Source organism: Rhinatrema bivittatum, chromosome 12, assembly GCF_901001135.1.
Source record: "Rhinatrema bivittatum chromosome 12, aRhiBiv1.1, whole genome shotgun sequence".
NCBI lineage: Eukaryota > Metazoa > Chordata > Amphibia > Gymnophiona > Rhinatrematidae > Rhinatrema > Rhinatrema bivittatum.
In genome coordinates this window covers 66818839-66831051 of record NC_042626.1, presented here as the reverse complement: position 1 = coordinate 66831051, position 12213 = coordinate 66818839, and the positions used below count along the sequence as shown (strand labels likewise).

General features: G+C 46.2%; 1 protein-coding gene across 2 annotated transcripts in view; it reads left to right on the top strand.

The window, feature by feature from the left end:
* Positions 1-2287: 2287 nt before the first annotated feature.
* Positions 2288-12213, top strand: part of WNT3 (Wnt family member 3) — a 32714-nt gene continuing 22788 nt past the window's right edge. For both annotated transcript variants that reach the window (XR_003852247.1, XM_029573927.1), the window contains exon 1: positions 2288-2534. Coding sequence is in view for 1 of the 2 variants with exons in the window: in XM_029573927.1 (XP_029429787.1) it covers positions 2452-2534 (83 nt within the window). In the remaining variant the exon portion in view is untranslated. The remainder of the gene's footprint in view (positions 2535-12213) is intronic.

Sequence of the window (12213 nt, the reverse complement as noted above, 5' to 3'; positions counted from 1 at the left end):
ATTATAGCAAATCTGTTTCATGCATTATCACTGTGGGTATCCTAAAAGTCAGTCCTTGGAGAAGGGGACCAAAGATTAATTATACACCTTATAATTACAATCACAGGCTGGTAAATTTATTTCTATTCTGCCTTTTGGCACTTCGTAGTGGATTGCCTTCAGGTACTGTAGATATTTTCTTATCCCCAGAGGGCTCACAATCTAAGTTTGTACCTGAAGCAATGGAGGGTAAAGGTAACAAGGAGGGGCAGTGGGATTTGAACCCTGGCTTCTCAGACACTAGGCTACTGCTCCACTCCAGAAGATCACATGAGCAAGCTGGCAATGTTATTACATTCACCAGCTGGATCCAGATCCTGAGCAGGTCGAGAGCAGCCTGGCTGAATTTGATTAGTAAATGTCATTTTCTTTGTTCCCTCTGGACTGGGGAGACCCTGTTATAAATATCCTAAGCCACAACTAAGTGAGATCCCTACCTGTGAACCTGTCCAATGCCGTATACCATAATGGCATCACATTGCTAGCAAATGCTTAGCAACACAGGAGATAGTAGGTCTGCATTAATGATGTCCATTATTGTATTCATGATATTTGTCATACTGATGTATTATATTTTGTATAATTGGGATATAAGGCAGTATATAAGTGTAAGACTTGATTTCTTAATGGAGAAAGGTGAATATTGCAGTGCCCCAGAGATTTGTTCTGGGACCACTGCTTTTTAACATATTCATAAATGACCTAGAGATGGGAACACCAAGTGAGGTGATCAAATTTGCTGATGATGCAAACTTATTCAAAATTGTTAAATCACAAGAAGATTGTGTGAAATTGCAAGAGGACCTTGCAAGACTGGGAGACTGGGAATCAAAATGGCACATGAAATTTATTGTGGATACGTGCAAAGTGTTGCAAGTAGGGAAGAGCAACCCAAATTGTAGCTACACAATGTCACATTAATAAAAGGTTGAAATCTTCTGTGCAGTGTGCAGCAGCAGCCAAGAAAGCAAATAGAATGTTAGGGATTATTAGGAAAGGAATGGAGAATAAAACAGAATATCATAATGCCTCTGTATCGCTCCATGGTGCGACCTCATCTTGAGTACTGTGCGCAGTTCTGGTCACCACATCTCAAAAAAGATACAGCAGAATTAGAAAAGGTACAGAGAAGAATGACCAACATAATAAAGGGCGTGTGAACTATTCCTGTATGAGGAAAGGCTAAAGAGGTTAGGACTCTTCAGCTTGGAGAAGAGACAGCTGAGGTGGGATATGATAGAGGTTTATAAAATAATGAATGGAGTGGAATGGATAGATGTGAATTGGTTGTTTACTCTTTCAAAAAGTACAAAGACTAGGGAACATTCAATGAAGTTACTAGGTGATAAGATAAACAGGAGAAAATACTTTTTTCTACTTAAGGCATAACTCTGGAATTCATTGCTGGAGGATGTGGTAAAAGCTGTTAGTGTCACTGGGTTTAAAAAAAAAGATTTGGACAAGTTCCTGGAAAAAAGTGCATAAACCATTATTAAGGTGGACTTGGGAAAATCCATTGCTTATCCCTGGGATAAGCAGCATGGATTTTATTGATCTCCTGGGATCCTGCCAGGTACTTGTGACCTGGATTGGCCACTGTTGGAAACAGGATACTGGGCTTGATGGATCTTTGGTCTGACCCAGTATCTATCTATCTTCCCCTGTAGCAGAAATTCACAGAGAAAGATCCCAGGGCTTCTCTCCCAGATGGAGAGGAAAAGGTTCATTGCCGGTTATCTGTCTGTACGAGGCTCTGAGTTTAAGCAGACGCAGTATCCTTCATCAAAATTTGTCAGAATATCTAATAATAATACTACTAAATATGCAGAGGAATTTACCAGAAGTAATGGAGCTTACTTTCCCGGAGGTGTGCCATCCCTGTCAAAATCCTCAGTAGCAAGGAAGAATAATAATTATCCCAGAATGGTTTGTTTTAATGAAGTGAAGGTATGTTAAATTCTTTTTTTTTTTTACTTTCAGACACACACCAACAACAACAACAGGAAAAAAAAAAAATTGAGTTGGGAGGGAGCCGGAGTAACTGACAGCTCAGAAGCATAAAATCATTCCTTACCTTAGGCCATGAGCTGTGATTGGTGGCTGGTGACATCCCAAGCTTGACACTTTTAATATGAGCTTCCAGATAATCTGTAAAGGGAGAGAAGACTCAAAAAATACACCACAACAGCCCCCTTCCTTCCCAGCCCTCCTAAAAAAAAAAAAAAAAAAAGCAGCAAGCGAGCGAGCGAGCCCTCAGCGCTCCGGTGCCACTCACGTTTGAGAACGCAGAAGGCAGGCGAGTCCCCACTCCAGGAGCCCTGCTCGCTCAGGGGGGCTTGGTCTCCATCCCCCCCCCCTCCCCGAATGAGTTCCTGCAGACCGAGCTGAGCCTGCAGCCCTGCCCGGGACCTGATGGATTCCTTCTACCTGCTCGGACTCCTCTTCTCCTGCCTGCTGGGCGGCAGGAAGGTGTTTGCGGGGTACCCGATCTGGTGGTGAGTTGCACCCTTCTCCTTTTCCGATTCGCATCGTCTTTATAATTAAAGCCGCTCGTCCTCCGGAGGCTGGGCTTTGGGCTTTGCTCCTTGCGGGGCACTTGCTGTCATTATAGAGAGGGGGTTTCCCCGGTAAGGGGAGTCTCACACCGGCGGTGCCACTTCGCCTCTTTGTGGTCTCCTTGCATTTTGCAGAGAAAGCAGAGTTTTCCCCAACTGCGTCCATTAAATGCCCGGAGAGCTTTGTACCCCGTGCAAGCTCTCCCGATTCCTGGGTCCGATCAGGAGAGGGACCGCGCTCTTATTCATTCCCCGAATCGCCTGTTATTCGGAAAATCGTTTCCAGAAAATAGGAGTTTGACTCTGGGATCGTTTCACACGAACACCATCGCTAGCAATAATAATCCATGCAATCCAGGTACCCAGATGTCTGCATTATATGGAGTGCGTTCCATGCGCGGGGTAACCAACATCTGTACACATGTGGCCGAGGCTGCTTTCCCCCCGGTCCGTCCGTCAGGGGCAGGGAGGTGAGAGCAGCAGAGGGAGCGGGCAGGAGGTCCCTGCAGGAAGGGGAAGGCCTCGATCCCCCCCCCCCTCCCCCAAGTATCCAGGGTCAGGGGTCCCCGTTTTTCCGCGCCTGCTGCCTCTTCTGGGGGTTCACGCTCCCTCTTTAAGTCCATGTAAAGGTTTCTCAGGGGCCTGGGGGTCTCTTGCACCCTGATTGCCATGGAATTGCTTGCTTTGCGGTGAAAGGGCCATGCAAAAGCTCTGGGGGAGATGCATTCTCTGGCCCCTTGTGCCGAGGGTGAAATGAGCCTTCCCTGGGGCTGTCAGACGGGGAGTTAAAGCATCCCCTGTCTGTCTGTCTGTCTGTGGCTGCTTTCAGACTGGTTGGGTTTTCCTCTTGGCCTGTTGCAACCGTGCAGTCTCTCTGGATGATTAATCCCCCCCCCCCCCCCCCCCCATGAAACGAGGTTCCCTCAGCCTGTGGGAAAGGTCCAGAGAGAGGGAGAGAGCCTGCAGTCCTGAATAGGAGGCTGGGGGGGGGTTAAAAGTGCGAGGGCCCGAGGGTGGGCCTGCCGTGTGCATCTCTTCATCTCACGTGGGCCACTGGGATGGGGGGGGGGCTGAACACAGCAGAAAATATCCCCCCCCCCCCCAGACTAGGGAATAGAAATCCGGAGCCGGCGGGGAGAGTGCAGGCTTTGCAGGTTTCACTTGGGTCTTGCACACCACACAGGGAAGGGGAGGGGAGGCATAGAAGCGGCGGCTTTGGCCCCTGATCAGGGGCCCGGGAATTTCACTAGGGGCAAAGTTCAGGACCAAGATTTGAACCTGATCTTTACTGAAAGTTACCGAGCCCAGGGGCAGCCGAGGTAACTGAGAAGTGCTGGACAACCCTGCCTCCCCCTTCCACTCCAAAGCTAATGAAAGTGAGAAGCTGGAGCTGGCCCTGTGCCCTTTGTGCCCTCTACAGACAGTGGGGGGGGGGGGCAGTGGGGGGGGGAGGGCAAATGGATTCCGGCTCAGCCTGCCCTCGCACCACCCCCTCATCTTCTTTTCCATTGCATTTTCGCCTCTTTCTCGTCCTCGCTCCCCTTCCCATTCCCACTCCAAGATCATTTTTTTATTTGTTTGTTTACATCTCTTATTCCCTCACATTAAGAAAAGTCCCGAACAGAGGAACTACAGTCCCACATACCCATCAATTAAAGCAAATCGCTCTTTTAAAGAGCCCCCCGTTTTCACATTTTTTACAAAACTTCAGGTAGTTTTGGCAGTCGCTCAACTAAGGGGCAAACCCTTCCACCAGTGAGGACCCCTTGGCTACAGCAGGGGTAGGCAATGCCAGGAAGGGGGTCTGGGTTTCAGGATCTCCACACTGAATCTGCAGGAACGAGATCTGCATGGTATGGAAAGCTACCTCATGCAGATTCACTGTGGAAATCCTGAAAACCAGGCCTGTTTCTGGCACCCATGCCTGCTCTACAGAAATGTATTTTTTGTTATGTCTATTGAGCTTTTGTTTTCATTCTGAGTTTTTATTATTCTTTTCACCACCTAAATTCCCTCTCCTGTCTGGATCAAGTGCACCCCCTTTAGAGAATATTTGTAAGACACTGGCTCCTTACTTAATTTAGCAATCAGTGGTGGGTACCACTTACCCAATCAGTGAATGCACGTTTTGCATCAAAAGATTTCTCTTTTTAACCCAAGTTTCCCGATTCCCCCTGTCCCTTTGGGTTTTCAGCTCAATCAGAACCAGGACTGGGATCCAGCACCCTGAGCCTTCATTCACAACCATCCAGGGATCTTTTCCACTATTTTGTTCCCTCCCCTCCCCCTCCACAATAGGTCTAGTCTGGTCATTTCAGCCACGGTCCTGGGCCAGGGGGCCATGCAGCCGGGCTCCTTCCAGAACCTTGCACTCATTGGCCCGGACTCCGGCCACTAGCCATCACCATCACATGACACCTAGGATCCCCCCCCCCCCCCTCCCGGAGGGCTGTGAGTGCTGCTTCTGAAGCATCCCCAACTCACCCAGGGAAATGAAAGAGCTGAACTGGAAAGGCAGAGCAGTTCCCTCCACTGCTGAGCCACTGGCCTGGGCCTGCTCCACAATGCTCAAGAACTCCACAATGCAAAAGAAGTGCCCCAGCTGACAGGAGAGCTCTGAACAGAGGTCTGGCAGCTCAGAATCCCAACATGCAGAGAGCGCCCCAGCACAGGGCATTTCAGCAGAACAGGATCTGCAGGGAGAACGCCAGAGGGACAGAGAGAGGAGACATTGCAACCACTTTTGCGGGTGGATGATCCTCTGAGTCAGAGGCCTGCTGTCTCTCGCCGGGGATCAGCCAGGCAGCTCTTCCTTCCCTTTAGGCCTGTGACACCTCAGTCACCTACTCATTCCTTCCCAGTCTCACAAAAGTTATTGCTGGCTTAGAAAGCACCCCGAGGCCAAAGTTTCAGTGAATCGTGAGCTGACACCCCTTTAGAGCAGTCACACGTACCCCCAGTTGTTTCAATTGGCAGATAAAACAAGCACAAAGGTTGCAATTCATCCCCTTTGGTTCCGATTTTTAGTTCATTTCTTTCTGTGTCTGAGTAGACTGGAGAGTGTTGCTGCACTAATTGCCATCAGAACTGATACCCTGAAACATACACAGCAAGGTCTCAGGAAAGAGGATTTTTAAAAGCAATGGTCCTTGGCAAGGTAAGAAGGGCACCCCTTTTATTTCCAAAGAAAAAAATATCTGCAAAAGAGAAGTGAAGCAATATAATAGGATTGAAGGAGAGTTATAGTAGTTGGGAAAAGCCGACAGCTTAATATTTTTATGGCTGTTGCTAGTTCTGCTCTTTTAATACTGTTAAGGCTGTTTCTTTGGAAAACATTACAACTAAATTGGGCTGATTTTTTTCACCGATCTCTTTCAAAAATGCAAGAGAGGAGGAGCCTTTCTCTTCCCTCTCATTTTAATCATCAGTTCAGTCTAGGTCAAGAGATGCATGGCTTGTTGATGCCCAATATTAATTTATGCTTAATGTTTGCTACTACTGGCAGCCAGTGACACGCTGCAGGTTTCCTGAAGGAATTTGGGCCATCTGCGTCCTGAGCAACCCTTAGAAAGCTCCAGAGGCTTGCAAGCAGGATGGTACACCCCGTACTGATTTACAAACTGCGTTTTCAAAAGAGCCATCCTTTAATTCCTTTTCTAGGCACACCTGAAAGCAGGAATATTTGGAAAGCGTCACAGAGTGTGGCGCCCTCACTGAATCTGATTGGTCTGTATCTATGATGATGTCACAGCTGGTGTCTCTCTTTCTCTCTCTCTCTCTCTCTCACACACACACACACACACACTGACCCAGTTGTGATGCAATTTGCAGCACTGTCCTGAACTTGACTACACCCAGGATAAGGACTGGTCCTTCTGAGCAGAATGTTTCATTGATGCTGGGTGTCTGACTCCTTTGCTTAATGAGCTTAACACAGTATTACCCCTGATGTATTATCAAATATATGAATCCGGACCTAGATTCTGACCTGCTATAGCACATTTAGGGCACTTTCATTGGAAAAGCGTGAAATACTGAAAAGACAAATAGCAGAAGGACACAGGCATCCACCCTATACATCGCCCTGTTTGTGACATCATGAGGGGAAAGGGAGACGGATAGGGTGGATGCCTGTGTCCTTCTGTCATGCACCATAAGAAACATAGAAACATAGAAATGACGGCAGAAGAAGACCAAATGGCCCATCCAGTCTGCCCAGCAAGCCTTCGCACTTTTTTTTTTTGTTTTTTATCTCTCATACTTATCTGTTACTCTTGGCCTTTAGTAACCTTTTGGTTCTATTTCCCTTCCACCCCCGCCATTAATGTAACCTTTGGTTCTATTTCCCTTCCACCCCTGCCATTAATGTAGAGAGCAGTGCTGAAACTGCTTCTAAGTGAAGTATCTAGCTTAATTGGTTAGGGGTAGTAACTGCCGCAATAAGCAAGTTACTCCCACGCATATTTGTTTACCCAGCCTGTGCCATTCAGTCCTTGTTGGTTGTTATCTGAATATAAATCCACTTTTCTTCATTCTCCCCTGCCATTGAAGCAGAGAGCTACTCTGGATATGTATTGAAAGTGAAGTGTCAGGCTTAATTGATCCGGGGTATTAACCATCGTAACAAGCAATCTACACCCATGCTTATTTGTTTACCCAGACTGTGTAATTCAGTCCTTGTTGGTTGTTGTCTGAATATAAAATCATCTTTTCATCATTCCCCCTTGCTATTGTAGCAGAGAGCTACACTGGATATGAATATGCATTGGAAGTGAAGTATCAGGCTTGTTTGGTTGGGGTGGTAACCGCCGTAACAAGCAAGCTACTCCCCGCTTTTTGTGAATGCAAATCCTTTTTTCCACATTACCTCTTGCCGTTAAAGCATAGATCAATGTTAGAGTCGCATTAACCGTGTGTATGTTTATTGAATAAGGGTATTATCTCCAGGTAGTAGCTGTCTTTCCCGCAAGCCACCCTCTCTTCATTCACATCCTCTAGATTATGTGAAATCTTGGAACCATATTGGCCACCTAATTAATATACAGGCCGATGCAATATCTGAGCGGGAAAAACAGGTGCTCATGATCTAGCACCCGCTGCCCTAACGCATGCCCATCCGCCTTTCCTGGACACGTGATGCAGTAGACAAATGAGCTGCTGTGTTAAAAAGGAAGCACTAGGGGAAATTGGGCATCCCTAGTGCCTCCTCGGCATCGGGCAACCCACTGTGTGCGGGTTAGGAAAATGGACACGCGTAAATTGAGCGTCCGTTTTCTTAACCCGACTGCATCGAGACATTTTTTTCATGTTGCTGCTTTTTGTGGTTCTTCTGACTTAATATCACCATGATATTAAGTTGGAGGAATCAGAGAAAAGCAGTATTGTTTGCTTTTTAGTTCAACCTTTGAGCATTAAAATGTGCGCGTCGGGTGCACAGTTTTTATTTTACATTGGGGGGTGCTAGCTAATAGCTTCATAAACATGGCATTTACATGTGATGAGCGTTATTAGCTACACCCTGGCTTGGACGTGCATTTTGGACACTCTGATCCCTTTTTTGCATCAGAGGTCATACATGCTTGTCCAAAACGTGCAACCAAACGCGGGTTAACCTGTGCGCCAGCCTGAACAGCATTGCATTGGCCTGACACAGAGTAAAGGATTCCCCATGATATCGTAAAAAGGCAAGACAGAAACATTGGTGATGCCTGCTGGTTGTGATTAGGGAGAGTGGACCAGAAGAGGTTTGAGGCTACTGGGTCAGACAGGCGCTGACCGGCTTTGGATACCAGCTAAGGCTGTTTAGCAGATTCTTGGACTTCATCATCATCATCACCATCATCATTTATTTATTTCACACTTTTTCAATGAAGGAGCTCAAAATGTACTACCACTGGTTAGAATCTAGGTCAGGATACATACATTTAATAATTCATCAGGATTAACATCTGTATAAGGCAGAATAGGGTGAAAAGCATTAAAACAAAGCGACGCAGTATTAAAGAGACAGAGGGAAGCTCTACTTCTTATTCTACTCAACCAGCGCAGCTTCAAAGAACCAGGCCAAGAGGAGTATTCTGAAGGTTGGCAGTCTCGGGGCTGGTCCTATGTAAAGTGCTGGTGGGTTTCACACTCGTTGGAATGGATCCTGAGAAGGCTTTCTCTCTGATGCTTGTGAGACACAGTTTCTTGGATGTCGACACGACATAGGTGGATTTGTGACACAGAAAAGAAGAGAGCGGGCAGGCGCATGTGGTGGGAGGTGACTGCCGAGGTCTTTGAGAGCCTTTTACAGGCGGCTTTTCCTGGGATCCCAGTGCACAGTGAGTTGCAGTGATCCAGATGGGAAATCGGTCGTGCCTGGATGATTGTGGAAAAGGCAGGGTCCCTCAGAAAGAGTGCAAAGCTGACTTAGTTGAAAGCCACGCTGATTTAGATACTGCTTCCACCGTGAGCTTGGAATTCAGCACAAATCCCAAGCTACAGACTTGAAGACTGCCGGACTTGAAAAGAAATTCCTTATTATTCGTAGGACATTTATATGACTTCCCTCAACCAGGGAACTTCCCAGCCCTTGGCACACAGGTAGAAATTCAGATGCTGCTCATGTTAATGTTATGAAGTTTCTGTTACTGTTCTTTAACCTGATCCTATAAAATCCCCATCTGGTGAATGCTTTCCCGTAGTAGCTCCGTTCTCTGGCTCCTAGCCCCCACCACTACATTTTATTGGATCAATGACTGGGTAATTGTTCATTCAGTCATTGGCTGATTAGTAATTGACTAGAGAAGTTTCATGCACTCGCACCCTTGTTCCTCGCCTGTGCCTGCTGCTCCGAATGTTTTTCTTGCTGCCAAAGGCAACAACAGGTTGGAACATTTTTTTTTTTTGTATGGAGTCCTGACACCCATTATCAGATCTGCCCTGGGCCACGGGGCAAGAGCCGGGAAGGAGAGGAGGTGGAGGGGTAAGTCTCTCTGCTGCAGGAAAACAAGAACATTCCAGAGATTGGCGGAACAACCAACCTGGGTCCGAAATGCTGCAAACTGGGGAAAAACTGAATGAGGAGAAAAGAGCTCAATCAGGCAGCTCTGACAGGGGCTCCAAGGCTTCAGGGTGTCTGTCACTGCACAAGCAGCTGCTGTACCTTCTTAGAGCAGCTTGTCCTACCGTCTAGAAGCAGCCAGGAATCAATGGCAAAATGCTCTGGAGTCCATGGCCAATATGGAGACCCCTCCCCCCCCCTCACATGTCTTTACCGGAGGTGGGGCAGTCCCTGCTATTTCAGTCCTTAGGCCCCTGTCTGGGGAGCCACACAGATAGCCCCGCCCATGCCGTGCAGCGCTGCTTTATACCTGCTCCTGTAAAGATTGTATATATGTAAATATTTTGCTGTTTATAAATAAATGAGAATGATCCTGCTATTCCAGTCCTGAGACTGCCCCCCCACACACACACACACAGCTCTGCCATTACCTCTCACCCCTGCTCTGCAGCACCCTCTGGCTATTTCAGTGCTGAGATCCCCTCCCCCAGCCCTCCCCCATACACAGCTCTACCCCTGCACTTCACTCCTGCCCTGCAGCAGTCCTGCTTCCAGCTATGCCAAACTGACTACATCCCTTCTGCTTTGTAATGGGTATAAATTCCCCTGAAGGACTTGCTTTTCCTCATCCTGCTCCCCATATCCAACTTTCACTCAGTTGCTTTGTGAGTCTTTTGTGCATTTAACTGATGATGACTAGGAGATGTATGTTGACAGGAAGCCTTTACATTTTGGAAAGAGTAAATGCTGGAATACTTAATTAAGTTCGTACGGTAGAATAAATTAGAGGAAAGCATCAAGAAATACCATGTGGGTGACCAGAGTTAGAGAGGACATGTAAAACCATTATTAATAATATTATTATACCAAATAAAAGGCCAAATGAAAATTTTGCTTTGGAGGGGAGTTAAGTGCATTCAATGCAACTAATGCCACTGGCTGATGAATCTCTGTTTGTTATTTCCTAGTTAGAGGCTTTTTCCTTCTCCCGCCATCTGAACACATAGTTCCAGAATGAGTCAGGGAGAGGCAGCTGGGAACACGCATCCTGGGGCTGTCTGCTGCTGTTCTCAGCATGGATTGTTTTCTAGGCTTCCTCCTCCTCTTCACCCCCTCTAAAATTATAGGTTACAGACAGTCCCAACTTCCTGTTTCCAAGTGCAAATCACCTTCAGCTATCTGAAAACATACCGACCATCTCCTGGCATTAATGCCTATGGGATGCTCCTGCTTTGCCTATTCCCGAGCATCCTGAGACATCTCTCCCGCTCTCCCACAGGTAACTTTAGCTCCCTGTGCCTCAGTTTTTATTCTGGCTCTGTCACTGACTTTCCGTGTCATCTTGGGCAAGTAACTTTAACTTCTTAAGTTTCCAACTACCAACTGTAATTAGGTAACAATTTTGTTCTTTCTCTTTCAAAGAGGTCATACAGATCAAGTGTTAAACTAGTAGCCAGACCCTCCAGCCCAGAGGTGGCTATAGGCATGCCTCTGAATTGCTATTGTGTAATGCACTGTTGAACTGAAAGTGGATGTGATGTGTGTGTGTTGTAGGAAGGAGAGGTGTGAGTGATATGGGTGCATTAGCTTGTGTAATAGAGAATAGGAAACATGTGAGAAAGCATTAAGATGTGTGACGTACAAGAGTGAATGCGTGAAGTGTAACAGAAGGAGTGAATGCGTAAAGTTGTGAATGAATGAAAAAACAACTTAGATTAAGAAGAAAGAAAGAGATGGTGTGAATGCTGTATAGGGTAATGTAGGCAATAGAGAAAATCAGAGTTATTTTTTAAAGGAGAATAAATTCCCATTGAGAAATTAGGCAGTGACTCTTTAAAAGCAACTTTTGCATAGAGATTTTTAGTACACATTTAACAATAGGAGATTTAAAAAATTTTTTTTTAGCATGTTATCAGAAATCTGGAATGAATCATCTTTTACTTCTTCATTCCTGTTTTCCAAAAAACAAACAGAGCTTTAAATGAGTTAGTCTTGCTCCAATAAGAGGTAATGGTAGTTGTGTAGTTGCAGCATCTCTAACCAGATTGAAGTCATCTCCCAACTTTGGTCAATATATGCAGATCTGAGCACTCCATGAGGTGAATAAAAGCACGAATGTATGTGGATATGTGCGAACAGATCCGTGGACACAGTGACAGCAGTAATGGAGGGTCTACAGTGGATCCTCCTCCTGCTTTTTTTTTTTTTGTGGACAATCTCCTTTTACAAAAGTTACATGTAGGAAAATTCTGAATATTTCCCACTATTCACTCTCCAGAGGCCAAAAGGAATTTAGGTCAACTGGGTCCTAGGTGAGAATCCTCTAGGAGAACGCATGTAGTTTACAAATATGAAGTACACCTCTTTGTTGCCTTCTATTTAGGGAAGTTGGATCAGGGGTCTATGCAATTTGCAGCCTGGATTGCAGGATTATTTGACTGTGGCATAGGAAGACACAGTTTCAGGGTCTCAACTTCCTTCAGAGGTTTAGGGGAGTGCTCATAGAGACAAAAATCACTTCTAAAGAATCCTGCTGGAACTGAGGAGAGCTCACTTCCTGCACCAGCTAACAGG